This window comes from Mustelus asterias, chromosome 5, assembly GCF_964213995.1.
Source record: "Mustelus asterias chromosome 5, sMusAst1.hap1.1, whole genome shotgun sequence".
NCBI lineage: Eukaryota > Metazoa > Chordata > Chondrichthyes > Carcharhiniformes > Triakidae > Mustelus > Mustelus asterias.
The window spans coordinates 114,746,218-114,760,332 of NC_135805.1; the positions used below are offsets into that span (position 1 = coordinate 114,746,218).

The 14,115-nt window shown below is 41.3% G+C and overlaps 1 protein-coding gene across 1 annotated transcript in view; it reads right to left on the reverse strand.

Annotated features, from left to right (window-relative positions):
* LOC144493767 (testis development-related protein) overlaps nucleotides 1–14,115 on the reverse strand; it is a 64,495-nt gene that overhangs the window by 15,702 nt on the left and 34,678 nt on the right. The window contains exon 3 of the mRNA XM_078213226.1: nucleotides 8,464–8,558. Within this exon, the coding sequence (XP_078069352.1) occupies nucleotides 8,464–8,558 (95 nt within the window). The remainder of the gene's footprint in view (nucleotides 1–8,463; nucleotides 8,559–14,115) is intronic.

The window sequence follows — 14,115 nt, forward strand, 5'->3', positions numbered from 1 at the left end:
ATCTGAAAAAGACCCATTTGTGCCTCCTCTCTACTTCTTGTTAGCCAGCCAATCTCTTGCTATCCATGCCAGCATGTTACCCCTATACCATGGCCTATTCCACAATAACCTTTGATATGGCATTTTTTCAAATGCCTTCTATAAATCTAAGTACTGTACATCCATCGATTCCTCTTTATCCAAGAACAACTCCAGTAAGTATTTACCTTGCATGCTGCTGTAACTGTAAAGGTTGATGTTGTGACCAGGTCAGTGCAGCATAAAGGCAAACCATTTTTCTATTATACTTTTAGCAGCATATAAAGAAACTCCACACTGGGGTCAGGGAAGATAACTTGCACTCTCTATACACGGAGAACAGGAACTTAAGTGGCTCCTTGACAGAACTATTCACTATCCTAGCACTGTATCAATACTGTATGATAAACAACCTAACATTTGTTTGAACAAGAATGTCTCTATCTACTAAGTGCATCTTATAGATAATTGGAAAGCATCTTAAGAGTTTTAACACAAATGGAACTGCAGATCTCACACTGGTATTAACTTGAAGTTCCTCGAGCAGAGTTACATTTTTTAATTGCGCTTTCTGCCACCAAAGACTTCTGTCCAAGTCATACATACCCAGACAGCTAATACTCAAAGCTCAGAGAAAACAATGCGACTCTTTGAATATTAAAAAGATTCCAAACAACGTTTTAAAAACCCTATCTGGATCTTGTTAATATATGTGGCCTTCCACCAGGTTGAAGTTATGGTGCTGTTGATACAAGAAGACTGTTTGAAATGGTCTAACATCACTTGAATTCATTATACTCAACAGTCAAGCAGCAGAGGTCCCAAATTATATTGTCACTTTCAAATCGATGCACGTCCAAAAGCCATTTTACGTCAACTCAAAAATGACAATATAACTGCATGCTTAGTGACAAGGTGAATTTATCAACCACCTATTTTAAGCACATTTCATTTTATCAAACAATAGCTATATTCGTACACTATTATACAAGGTTTGTGTACTCAACCGGAGTTCTTCGTCTGAAACCAAGGTCTTGTGGCAGTTTTAACAATAAACACTTTTTTATGCATTACAAAAGCAATTTCATAAATCATAAGACTGCAGAACACCAGACTCGACTGCTAACTTTTACAAAGGAGTTATATTTACAAGGTTTGAACATTGACAATCAATATGAAACAGCTGGTCTGCCTTGAAGCATTACCAGAATTGTTTCCAGAAGTTAGCACAACATTGATCATAATTAAAGCAGAAAATTTATAACCAGAAGGTCAATAAATATGATGGCCTGTGATCTTATTCAGAAGAAACAATTGTTGCAAAGCATTTTATCCTTTTGATGTTAAAGGACAGTGAGCGTAATGATTATAGGCCAGATATGCTACACATATCAACTGAAGTTAGCTTGGACTTTGCAGCAATGCAAATTTTATGTGTCTGGAGACATCAAGTTGCCAGATTTAGCAAGGACGTTTTGGTGAATCTTTATAAGACACTAGTTTCGGCCTCAGAGTGGTGAACAATTCTGCAAGCCAAAGTTCAGGAATGATATGAAGGTTTTATAGAGGGTGCAGAACTGATTTACAAGAGTGGCTCCAGGAATGAGGAACTTCACTTGCACACATGAATTAGAAAAACTAAGGAACTAAGGTTGTTCGCTTTGAGAAGATAAGGGCAAGAGGAGATTTGACAGAGATATTCAAAATGAGGAGGAATCTGGACTGAAGTAAAATTGTCCCCATTGACACAAAAGATCAAGACAAAAAAGGCACAGATTTAAAACGACCAAAGGCGACAAGAAGAAAAACTTTTGATATGCAGCGAGCAGTTGCAATCTGGGATGCGCTGCCCAAGTGTGTGGTGGAGATTTTGTCAACAAAGAAATTGTAATATTTTTCAGTTGGTAATATCAGTCATATTTCTTATGTCCTGGAAGGCAAGCTGTTGGGGGTTTGTGAATATCATAATTGGTGTTAAGAGTCAGGATAACAGAATCAAAGCTCGCAATAAGAAATGGGTTAGATAGGGTAATGAGCCAGGAGGGACTTCAAACAGATGTTCACATAAGGCAATAAAAATAGATTGGAATGGATTGTTTTGGTTCAAAGGAGAATATATACAGCTTGTGAAGGAAGTTCAGAGAGGCTGAGTTTACTAAAGTAAAGAAATGAATTTAATCAATTCTGGGAGAAAGAACTTCGAAGAGACTGGGTGAGACAATGGAGGGATCAAAGAGAGAGAACATATTTAAGGAGATACTGAAACCTATGAAAAGGGGTAGCTGTTCAGATCTTCCAATAGAAATAGCTGGTCACAACTCCTAGAAGTCAATGTGGACAAAGCCAGACCTGAAGAACCAACTGTTTTAAAAAACTTGGGAGGTTACCCCAAGAGAAAGTAAAGACACTGGTTAGAAAATACTGGAATTTGAGAAGATTTTAATATCAATAAGGAGTTACTGAACAGAAAAGGGGAAATTAACTCTGAAGGTAGTTAAGATCTTTTGGGACCTTGTTAAAGTATTGTTACTCTGTGATGCCATTTTTATGATTAACTGTAATTCTTTTTATTTGTTCTTTATTTCTTAAGAAAGATTTACTTTACTATAAAATCATCAAAGTAGTCAGGAACAATAATTTCCAGATTTCAGAACCTTTCCTCATAATATATAAATCACAAAAAATGTTTTGGCAGCTGTTTCAAGTTTCCCTTCAGGGATTTGGGGCAGATTGGCATTTACCATCAGCCGTACCTTAATTCAGGCTTTCCAAAGCAAATTGGGTAAGCATAAGAACAACAAATATAATTGTAGGGCTATGGGAGAAGGGACGAGCCATGCGACAAGCTAAATTGCTCTTATAGAGAAACCACATGACTGCATTTACCAAGTGGCCTCCTTTTGTGTTAGCCATTTCACAATACTCTGAGACCAATTTAAAGAAGTTGCCCCACAATACTTCAGCTTTTCAGAGAATGGTAACATGGGCTGAAAATCAAGAATCGGGAAATGCAATAGTCTCCGGAGAGATCGCATTCCGTGATTTCCCCGACCCTCACCAGTAATCTAGCGAGGTCCACACCCACAAAGGGCGAGAAGCTCATTTTAATGCATTTGCATTAATTTTATCATTGATCACCAGCTGTATTTTCAAACCATTTACAAGAGGTTCGCCCCAATGTGAACCTGTCGTGGGGAATTCCCCCCCCCCACCCCCAGGGGCATAAAGGCGAGCAAAACCCTTGGGGGAAAGGGACATGGCCAGGTTGTGCCCTGGAACTATCCCCATCACAGGTTGGCACCTTTAAAAATGGCACCTCCATCTTGTTGAGGGGCGGGGCCTGGCTGCACTATGATGATGTGAAACCCTGTTTTGTTTTGACAAAGTGCTATAAGATCTGGCAAGAAAATCTGCCTGTTTCTCTGGAGACTCTGCCACTTTTTTGCTAAGATTCTGTCTATAGTCTCGTGGGGAAATTTACTCAATGGCTGGAAAATTGGGAATCTGGCACAATGAGCCAGGTCTGACACAACTCATCAGGAAGCAAAGACTCATTGCCAATTTCAACCTAACCTGCTCGGCAGGAAACTACCTGGATCTGCAGCACCACTGGATTCACATCTAACTTGCTTTCACTCTCCACTCTGCTTTCAGAGTTTAGTAGCAAAAAAGTCAAATATCAACAAAGTCATATATTCAGACCAAAGCTTCTAGTGCAACAGAATTCATACATTTTTGACTGCAGGCAAATTTCCTATAGGGTCAGTATTTGACGATGAACTCCAGGGTCCAATTAGGACTTCATTAAATGTCAGTAGTAAGTATTACTTGAACGGCGAGGCGATGGCCTAGTGGTTTTATTGCTCGACTATTTATCCAGAAACTCAGCTTATGTCTGGGGACCGAGGTTTGAATCCTGCCACAGCAGATGGTGGAATTTGAATTCAATAAAAATATCTGGAATCAAGAATCGACTGATGACCATGAAACCATTGTCAACTGTCAAAAAAGCCCATCTGGTTCACTAATATCCTTTAGGGAAGGAAATCTGCCGTCCTTACCTGGAATGGGCTACATGAGACTCCTGAGCCACAGCAACTTCCCTCAGGCAACTAGGGATGGGTAATAAATGCTAGCCAGCCAGCAACGCCCATGTCACATAAACAAATTTTTAAAAGTGTAAAACTAGAGATCCACACAATGCCAAGTTTCCCCTTCAGCAATGAAAGATACAGTTACTGCTCCACCCAGCCCCCTCAATTCTCCTACCAATTTCATGGCTTTATATGTGACTGATGAAAAGAAAACTTTCCAAACCTTCTCGCACCGTTCAATTCTCCCTGGTTACAGAGGAGTATATAACTGGGGACTATCTGCTCTGCATCAATATGGGCAGGATTGGCGCTTAAGACTAGTGCCAGTCATTCAACCACCATTAATACTTCTGAAATAAAATAGGCTTCAGAGCACATCTGAATGCTAGCCCCTGAAATAAGTCAAATCTAAACTGGAAAGCATCTGGAATAAGGGTGAAACTGTACAGAAACTTTTTTTATTTGCTGCTCCAGTGTTTCCTCCTCTCTGTTCATAAAACTCAATCAAAACAGTTTCAGTAGCAGCAAAAGGGAAGGTTCTCCTCTTCCCGGGCCTCTGCTTCAAGGATTACCAGAACCAGTAAGTAGAGGTAAACTGGTCCTCCTCCTCCACATGGTGCATTCAGGCAATCCAAAATCCCAAGTGCAGGGTGCTAGAAAAACTATCCAAGTGACTCAATATTCAATACCCCGTGGCTCTGCAGTGTAAATAAGCTCTGTGAAACATGCCAATTAATTGTGTTTGCCATCGACATGTTGGGCATCATTTAATTTCATTTCACAAACTGTGTAATTACACAAATAAATATACTGCGCTGGAACTCCCAAACTTGGGTGATCTTTGGTAATTTCCTAAAATGGTGATTCCCAACCAGTGTGCCAGGAAGAGCAACCCAAGTGTGCCACGTTAACTGATTCAAAATTCGTGTAACTAAACCAAAACTCTCCTTCAGCTCTGTGGTCGGCATCTCCAAGACCCAATGAATCTTGGGCCTCCACAGAACATGTGCTGGCTGGGAAAGAGCTGCACACGTGTAGTTTAGATTTTTTATGTTGGTCTGTTCCATACACTTGACCAGCGTGAATTGGAGCTGAAGACAAAGGTCCCATGTGCCCACACAAAATGCAAAATCTCAAAAAAAAAGGGCGCAAAAACCCTGGGAGGAGAGAGAGAGAGACAGAGGTTAAAAACAAAGTTTCCAGTAAGGGAAGAAGACAGAAAAATCGGCAGTGTGCCTCAAACTTTTTTAAAAAATATATAGTATAGAAGTGTACCATGACAAAAAAGGTTGGGAACCACTGTCCTAAAACCAGTGCCAATGTATCAACAATGACATACACCCTGGTCTGGCAGGAACTTGCTGGGCCAAATGGCAAATATCATGCATCTGCAGCTTTTAAAAGGTTGCAGCTATTATGTAAAGGGAGTTGCTCGGTTGAGATGGAAACTGGTAGTAACTGTCCAACAGCTGAGTAACCAATTGTGCTCTGGCAAGGTGTAAAGAATAGGAGGATTGGACTGTTTAATAATCTTGGACAGCAGCAAATATACACCTACATAGTTACTCAGAGTGGGCATAGAACTGGACATTGGCGGCTGGAAGCTGTACTATAAACAGCATGTATATTAGTAAAGGTCCCATGGTGCAGCTGCAGTTAGGGAATAGCACGCGTGACTAATGGACTCCTCCACAGTTACCACTAGACCTTGGAAGATGCTAGGCACACACATTAGAGAATGCACTAAGCAATATGCAATGGTGGTTGTGGAGGAGTTCAATATCTGCATATATACAGCTTCATATAAAACACCTTAAAACAGAATTACAGCACATCACGAAGCATGTTGCAACTCCAGGAACACTCGTAACAGAGCCCCTTGGGTCAAAAGTCCAAGTTCAGTGGAACTCTTGCTTAGGAATGCTATGCTGCTGCTCTAACAGCCTTGGATCAATTGTAGCATGGCCTTTGGTGTCAGATGGCTGCAAGTTCATGCCTCACTTGAGTATATGATCCTAGATGACATTTCAGTTCAGCATTGAGTTAGTGCTGCACTATGGGGTGCCATATTACATAGAATACATTAAACAGAGGCAATTGGTCATGTTTTGATTCAGCTATACCCAAACAGTTACCTTATTTTACATTCTCTCTGGCAATCAGTTGGTTATTGCATCATAGTTGGTGCTGACGACATTAGTCAAGATGTCAGTGCACTGGACACATGGAGAAGACAATCAATGCACTGGGTGGGTGATATTTTGCCAAGTGACTGTTGTTACTTTTGTTGCCTGTAAAAGCATCTCTATGGGACAGCTTGTCACTGATCATTAACCTTGCCTTACCCTTAACAACTGGTGGTGTCTTCTCTGCCTCTATGTTCCACTTATGGCTTCTGGACAGGGACATGCAACAGACAACTATTACAATCTTGGGAGATCTGACAGATTTGTATTAAGACATGTCTCTCTCTGTCCAGGCATGTGAAGTGTTGCTCAAGATATCACTGGCATTCAGTACCAATCCCAGCTTCTATAATAGCCTCAACAGATTGTAACTTACTGAACATTTTGGCCAAATGGATCCAAGAAAGATCAACAGCTGTTCAAATATAATGCCTAAATAATCACGAGCTTTACAAGAACATCCTTGTCCAGACGAGACAAAAAGAGAATCAGGTCAAAATCCTGATATTTAAAGTGATCCCATTTCCGACAGTCATGGCAAAACCAAATGGATAGGGGAGGAGGGGAGTTCAGCACCTCTACTAAAATTTCTGGACAACAATGTTTATTAAGTTTGGAACAACTTAGTTAAAGACATAATGGACTGGGTGCTCACATTAATTAATGACAGAAGGCTCCTCCTACTGGAATACAGGAACATTGCTGTTTTAGGACTAAAGTTTGGTACTGAAAGGATTACTGGAAATTGTCACCAGGGTGGGAGACTTGCAAAACTAAATTTATTTCTGTGGTACAATAAAAGGAAAAGATTTACCATCAGTAGCATGGATGAACCATCTCCAAATATAATTCTGCAGACACTTTGGGACTAATTACATTCTGATATTTAAATAATGTTCAGATACTGCTAAATCTCATGCTAGAAAACAATTATCTCTAAACCAAAGAATTGGCTTTGATAGCAATTCAAGCAACTTGCAGTTTAATCAGCAGGCATATCCAATCATACACCAAACCTCCAATATCAATATTTTAGATTACAATCAGTTTCAGTCACTGAGAAAACTGTTTAGAGTTTTGAAATAATCATATTCACTACTAGGCTTATAGTTTTTTAAAAAGATATAAAATAGCAGGTTCAAAATTTGGGGCCTCCACATGGTTGGGTCTATTTATTAGCATTTATAAAGGTTGCATGAAAACAAACTCACTGTGATTGAAGCTTATTTATTATTAGCAATAAATTTTGGGATGGGGAGGATATTAGCACAGTTTTATTCATTGTTATTAGATGCAAGATAGATTTGCATTATGTATTGCTATTAGTTTGAAGTGTGGGTAAAGTCATTGTAGCAGAGGGAAAAGTTAGTGATGAATGCCATCAATTATCAGCAGGTTTGATCTGGTGAGGAGGACATTCTGTGTATTTAATATCTATTGTCAATAGGTTCCAGGGTGAGGCAAGGGAGTTTAATGTGACTGGCTTTATCTACAGTCAGTTTGCTGAGTTGTAGGTGGTGCAACGCCGGCATCTCCACATTGTAGGTGGTGTCCAGCATGATTGGTATCAGTGAGTAGTTTGGAGGCAGACAGAGATGAGTACAGTTGAGAATTATTTAGATACAGTATGTTCAGATCTGGTGAGGCTCAATGTGGTTGCAGCTGCCAACAGTAGATTTGATGAGCAGGCTTCTACCTTTACAGACAGGGGAACATTAATCTAGGCACCAAAGGCATGTTTGCGGCTCACATTCCTGTTCAGTCACCCCACATCAAGTTGTGATGTTTCATTGTTGCAGGCTCAGGCTGCTAGCTTTTCATAGCTTCTGGGATATCGCTGCAAACAACAACTAAAACAGTAAACATCTTTAAACAGTGCCGGCAAGTTTCATCTCAATTTAACAACAGGAAATACTTACAGCATTATGAACAAAAAGACAAAAGAACATCCTAATTGCAGATACAATCACTACATTCCCTTTGAGTATTGATTCTAACTCTTTCCTCTTACTCTCCATATGTATCACAGCTCTTACTCTTTTATTGTACCCACTTCTTCAGATTTGTTCTCAGGTGATAGTTCAGTTGGAGGAATCGCTATTCAGAGTACCATAATAACTTGCAGCACAGATTTAATCCACATGCAAAATAATGAAGCTACTCACCATTTGGGTTCACTGTCAGTCAGCAGTTTGTGCTCATCATCTTTATTGAAAAGTGAGGTTACTTCTTTCCAACCTTTTAGACTTGCTCCTTGAACCTAAATCAAGGGAAGAGTCTATTAATGTAGCAATAATTAGGATGAAAAAACATGTAATGACATAAATTATATCTGGACTCCCTTGATGGCTCAGTTGATAAATTAATTGACTAGTGTGGAACAGTCATACAGGTCAGAATAATCCCAGTGTGGACTTCTGCACTGTACTGAGTTAGCTAATTTCAGCAGGAGCAACAGCGAAGATGTTGGAATTAATGGCTTCGGCAGGAGGACAAAATATTCCAGAGTTTCTGCTCCCCGATGCTACCTACTGAACCATTCTAGAATTCACACATGGGCAGGATTCTCCGGTCATGCTTGCCCAGATACTGGAAAATCCCACCCGAGGTCAACAGACCTTTCCATGGTCCACCCCTTGCCTGCTACGATTCCCCTGGCAGGCCAAACGGGAAAATTCGCCCCATGGAGTTGAACTGTGGCTGAAAATAGCCTTCAGGGAAGAGAGCCTATCACCCATACCCTGTCTGGATTACAGGTAACCCCAGTCTCTCACAACATGTTAACTTATAATACCCTCGGAAATAGTGTTTGCAAGTCATATTGCACGGAGAATCAACCACCACTACTTTCCAAGGTCAAGTGATGATGGGCAACAAAACAGCCTTGTCAGCATCAACTACATCCAGAATGAGGACAATTACCTCCATCCACTTTAGGCACTAAAGAGACTCCAGGTGGCCAAGATGGGTCCTTAAGCAGGATCACCGGTTTAGTCCACATTTGCCACAAGATGCCACCTTGGTAAAGGAGTTTAAGTACTTGCAAGGAACAGCTGCCTGAAGGATCCTGAAGGAACTGATCTGCTCATTAAGGAAGCTGGACAACATTTTACTGGCTCGCAGTCAACTTAATCCCTTTCAACAACAAGCAGCTGAAGGGGAGTAAATTTCATTGAGGATTTCGAACACATGGGGTATCAGCTTTTACTGTCGACTTGCTGGAGATTGGAGGGCTTTGAGAGATCAGGAGACTCTAGGACACTTCAACACTACAGCAATATTTATTTTGAAAATTCTCAGAGGAGTTCTCCTAAAAAAAGCTAAGTGCTAAGCTACACCACAATGTAGGAGTCACCAGGGAAGAGAGACTGTTTGGTCATGGGCATCTGTAGAGGCTCGACAGTGCGGACATAGTTTGTTTCTCCTAGCTGGGGAATCTAGAACATGGGGGAGGGGTACAAACATAAAATAAATAAAAACAAAGTGTGTAAAATACTCAGCAGTCTGGCAGCATCTGTGGAGAGAGAAACAGAGTTAACGTTTTAAGTCAAAGAGGCATATTTGACTCTCGACAGATGCGGTCAGAACCGGTGAGTATTTTGAGCGTTTTGTTTTATTGCAGATTTCCACCCTCTGCAGCATTTTGCTTTTATGGCCACTTCGGACCAAGATGAGGAGAAATGTCTTCATTCAAAAGGGTTGTGAATCTTTGAAATTTTCCATTCCAGATGGCTGTGGAGGCTCCCAAGGCTGAGATAGACAGATTTTTGTTCCGAGGGAAAATCAAACAATAGGAGGACAGGATGGGAAAGTGGAGCCAAAGCTGAAGATCAGCTATGATTGCACCGAATGGTGGGGCAGGCTCGACATGCCATATGGTCTACTCCTATTTCTCATGTTGCCATCTTACCAGGGATTCCTCTTGGTCCACAGGAGGAGATGAGGCCAAATGGAACAGAACCTGAAGAGGGGGACACTTCCGCCACTCCAGGTACAGGTCCTCCCCTCCAATATATCCTAGAAACTGAGTACACTCTTCTATGGTCCTTGATCCAGCCTGAAACTTGTCACCAAGTGTCAACCAGTAGAGCATGCCATAACGTTCAGTGGATTAACACAAGATGCATGTACAACTCTTATGAAAATTGGGTTGACTGCTAAAGCTGCAATTGTTGGTTTCAAAGCTTGTAGGCATAACACCCCAGTAGGCCATTCTGACTCAGGCAAGCAACTGAGTCTCCTCATTGAATCAGACTGAAGAATTGTTAATGGGGTGTGTAGAGCCTGGACCAGGAAAAAAGTTTGAATTCACTTTTCTATGTCAGGGGAGCTACAGAAAGTGAAAGAAAGACTGGATCAAGAGATTTAAAACAAGTTGTTTTAAAACATCTCCTGAATAATTAAAATCTGAAGGAATGAGATTCCTTCAGATCGGAGTTAATTTTCAGGACCAAAACAGTTATTGGTAGTGATGACGTTTTGTCCCATTTAATTTCTGTTACAAAGTATATCTTAGTAATCCTACAGCCAATTTGTTCAATTTCATAATAAGAGTTCAAACTGTGTAAAAACTCTTCCCGTCTGACATCAGACATTAGAACAGCAAAATTAAAACCATGCACAAGGACAAACCCTCACATACTGTTAAATACATTGAATGCCAAGTCAGATGCCCAGATATTGTCAGCTCCCAGGCAATGGGGACAGAAGCTTCCCGATTTCCACAATTAACTGCGCATGTGTGCTTGTGGGAAGTTGTCCAATTTATATGTAAACAGTGAGCTCTGTTAGTCTCATGATTTCCACCGCAAAATCTGAGCCATTATCTTTGTTTAAAACCCCTTTCGAGAAGCTTGAAAGTAAATGACAACAACCCAACCTTCCTCTTTATGTTACAACAGAGCCGCAGAAAAAAGTCACAGCAGCCTAAACAGAAAACATGACAAACTTGTGTAGAATAAATGGTGCTTCTGGTGTCTTGAAAGCCCCTTGTAAACAATTCAGCTGTATACTTAGCACTTATGACATGAATCGAACCTTCAGTGGATTAATGCCTTGTAGCAGATTCTTAGCCATCTTTCGAATATGGTTTGAAATGATTGACCCAGAACTAATCCTGTAATTATGTCTGAAATCACCATGCGTTTTTAAATTAAAACAAACAATTGCCTGGAGTGTAAAAGTGACTCAAGTTTAATGCAGTTCAGTTGATATAAAATCAAATATTTGTATTGATCATAGTGACTTCTTTCTATCACCATCTCAGTTGAATAGTACTGCAGCAGCTTTGCAACTGTGAAGTCACATTAGCAGTAGCAGCTTGTAAATATTTCTGTTAGTAAAGCTGCTCAAGGTCTATTGATTGTGAAGCTGGATCTGATGAAGGACAAAAGTTGGGAGAGAGGGAAGGTCATGACTATATAAAAACATGAGGGAAAAAAAATCACAATCAGACAAGGTCTTGATTGTTATAATTCAGCCTCCCAACCGCCGACCATGCCTTCGTTGTTGTTTTTCCCCTGAAGTGCCTCGCCTCCAGTTGGCAACTCTCCAGCTGAGATCAAGGTTGGAATTTGAACTCCAGAGCAGGAAAGTGGCTTAGTGAGGGGCAGCCCATCCAACGGCGGCAGTGGAAGGTCCAGCCAATTTCAATGGTTGAGCCTCATGAACATGACTGCTGGCTGGCTTCCACCAGGAAGGCTGGGAATTTGGTAGGAAGTCAGGCAAGCAGAGATCAAACACCTAGGCAAAGGCAGTTCTGGAGTGGTCAGCAGTGGGAAAGGTGGCAGTTAGGTGGTATGAATAAAGGAGGCAGGGGAAGCCCAAACTCATTTGCAGCCTGCACAAATTCCTGCTTTTCCTAGCCCCACAAAAAATTTTAATCCAACATCAGAGGGGTCTGACCAGGCTCTTGTTACAAGTGCCCCATTGACTTCCTGGTTACACTGATGTTGGGGTCCTAGTATGTAATAAGACCTTGATTTTTAAATCGCTACAATGCATCAACCTGTGTCAGAGTAGCCCTTCTTACTCCTGATGCTTCAGGCATTTTAAAATTGCCACGGATCAGGGACAAAGCAGCTCATTTTGGAATGAGAGAGTCACTGGCAAGGCCAGTATTTATTAACCACTGAACTGATAAAAGGTGATAGCGAGATGTCTTCTTATACTACTGCATCCATCTGGGGTAAGTGGACTCTGCTGTTTAGGATTGGAATATTACCTCATTACTTGAAGGGACGGTGATAAAGTTGTAAGTCAGGGTATTTAGTGACTGAATTTGAGGTGGTGATAGTCTCACTAAAAACTGCACTCGCCTCATCTTTACTCTTACTCAAATTTCCACCACATGGGAGAAATTAAAATTCCTCTGTTGCCACCATCTCTGAGCACAAAGAGATATGCATGTACACCCAATAACCTCAAATCCCTACAATCCCTACAGTGCAGGACGACCCCATTTGGCCCATCAAGTCTGCACCAACTCTGACAGATCATTCTACTCATGCCCTATCCCCATAACCCTACCCATTTACCTTGCTATCCCCCTAACCTACAAATCTTGGGACACTAAGGGACAATTTAACATGGTCAATCAACCTAACCTGCACATTGAGTGTAGTATTTAAACCCAACCATTATTTAATCCAAACACTGTAGAGATGTCACGTAGAATGACTTCCCCATTGATTCCAGTATTTTAATTTAGATATAAAAATCACACAAATAGATTAACTTTAACCTAACCCCACTGACAGCATCGGATCTGCTACCCAAACAGAATACAAAAATAGGGAGGTTATGCCTGAGCCAAATAAAACACGAGTGAAGCCACAACATTGAGGTACCTGAGGCTGCACGCAGTCCAGGTCACCTCATTGTAAGAAAGGGTACAAAAGATGTAGCAAGGACTGGAAAATTGCAGCTGTGAGGAAACACTGGATAGGCTGCAGCTGCTTTCTTTGGAGCAGAGGAGGCTGAGAGCAGGTTTGATTGAGGTGTACAAGATTGTGAGGGACCTGGTTAGAGTGGATGAAAGGATCAATTTCCTTAGCAGACAGGTCACTGCCTAGGAGGTCACAGATTTAACGTCATTAGTACAGGATTGTAAGGTTGGGGGGGGGGGGGGGGGGAGGGAGGTGCAAGCACGCATAAGCAAAGATTATTTTTCTCTAGGAGTGTGTGGTAAAGCTCTGGAACTCACTTCCTGAAAAACGGTAGACACCCTCAATTCATTTAAATCTTGTCTGGATATGCACCATAACTTCCAGAGCTATGGATGAAAGTGCTGGAAAATAGGATTGGGCTGGGGCATGTTCCTCAGCTGGCAAGCCAGCATCGACAAAATGGGCTAAATGGCCTTCTTCTGTGCTGTAATGATTCTATGATTTTTTTCTCCCAAAGAAATCAATGGAAAATTGATTAGCAGCTTCAGATTTTTGGCATGACAGAGAGCCTCTATATCATCATGGCAAAAATAGTGCAAGTGGCCAAAAATTCTAAGACCTTCCCCCGAACACCGCACTTCCCATTTTCTTGGGGGTGGGGGTGAGGGGTGGGGGGGGGGGGGGGGCGGCGGCGGGTGAGGTGTATTTTGCATAGGCAACTGGTTGTTTGAAATCACCAACTACCGCCACTGATGTGGGATTTTTGTAGGCTGGGAGTGAGAAACCCAATGTTTGCAGCTTAGACCAAGTAAGGGCACACTGGATTCATTTTGATAGCCAAGATACCCCTTTAGACCTGATCCCAGGACATCTTTTAGGAGAGATAAACTGTTCTGTGGAATTGTTAAAAGTAGGCAGAAATGTGAACAA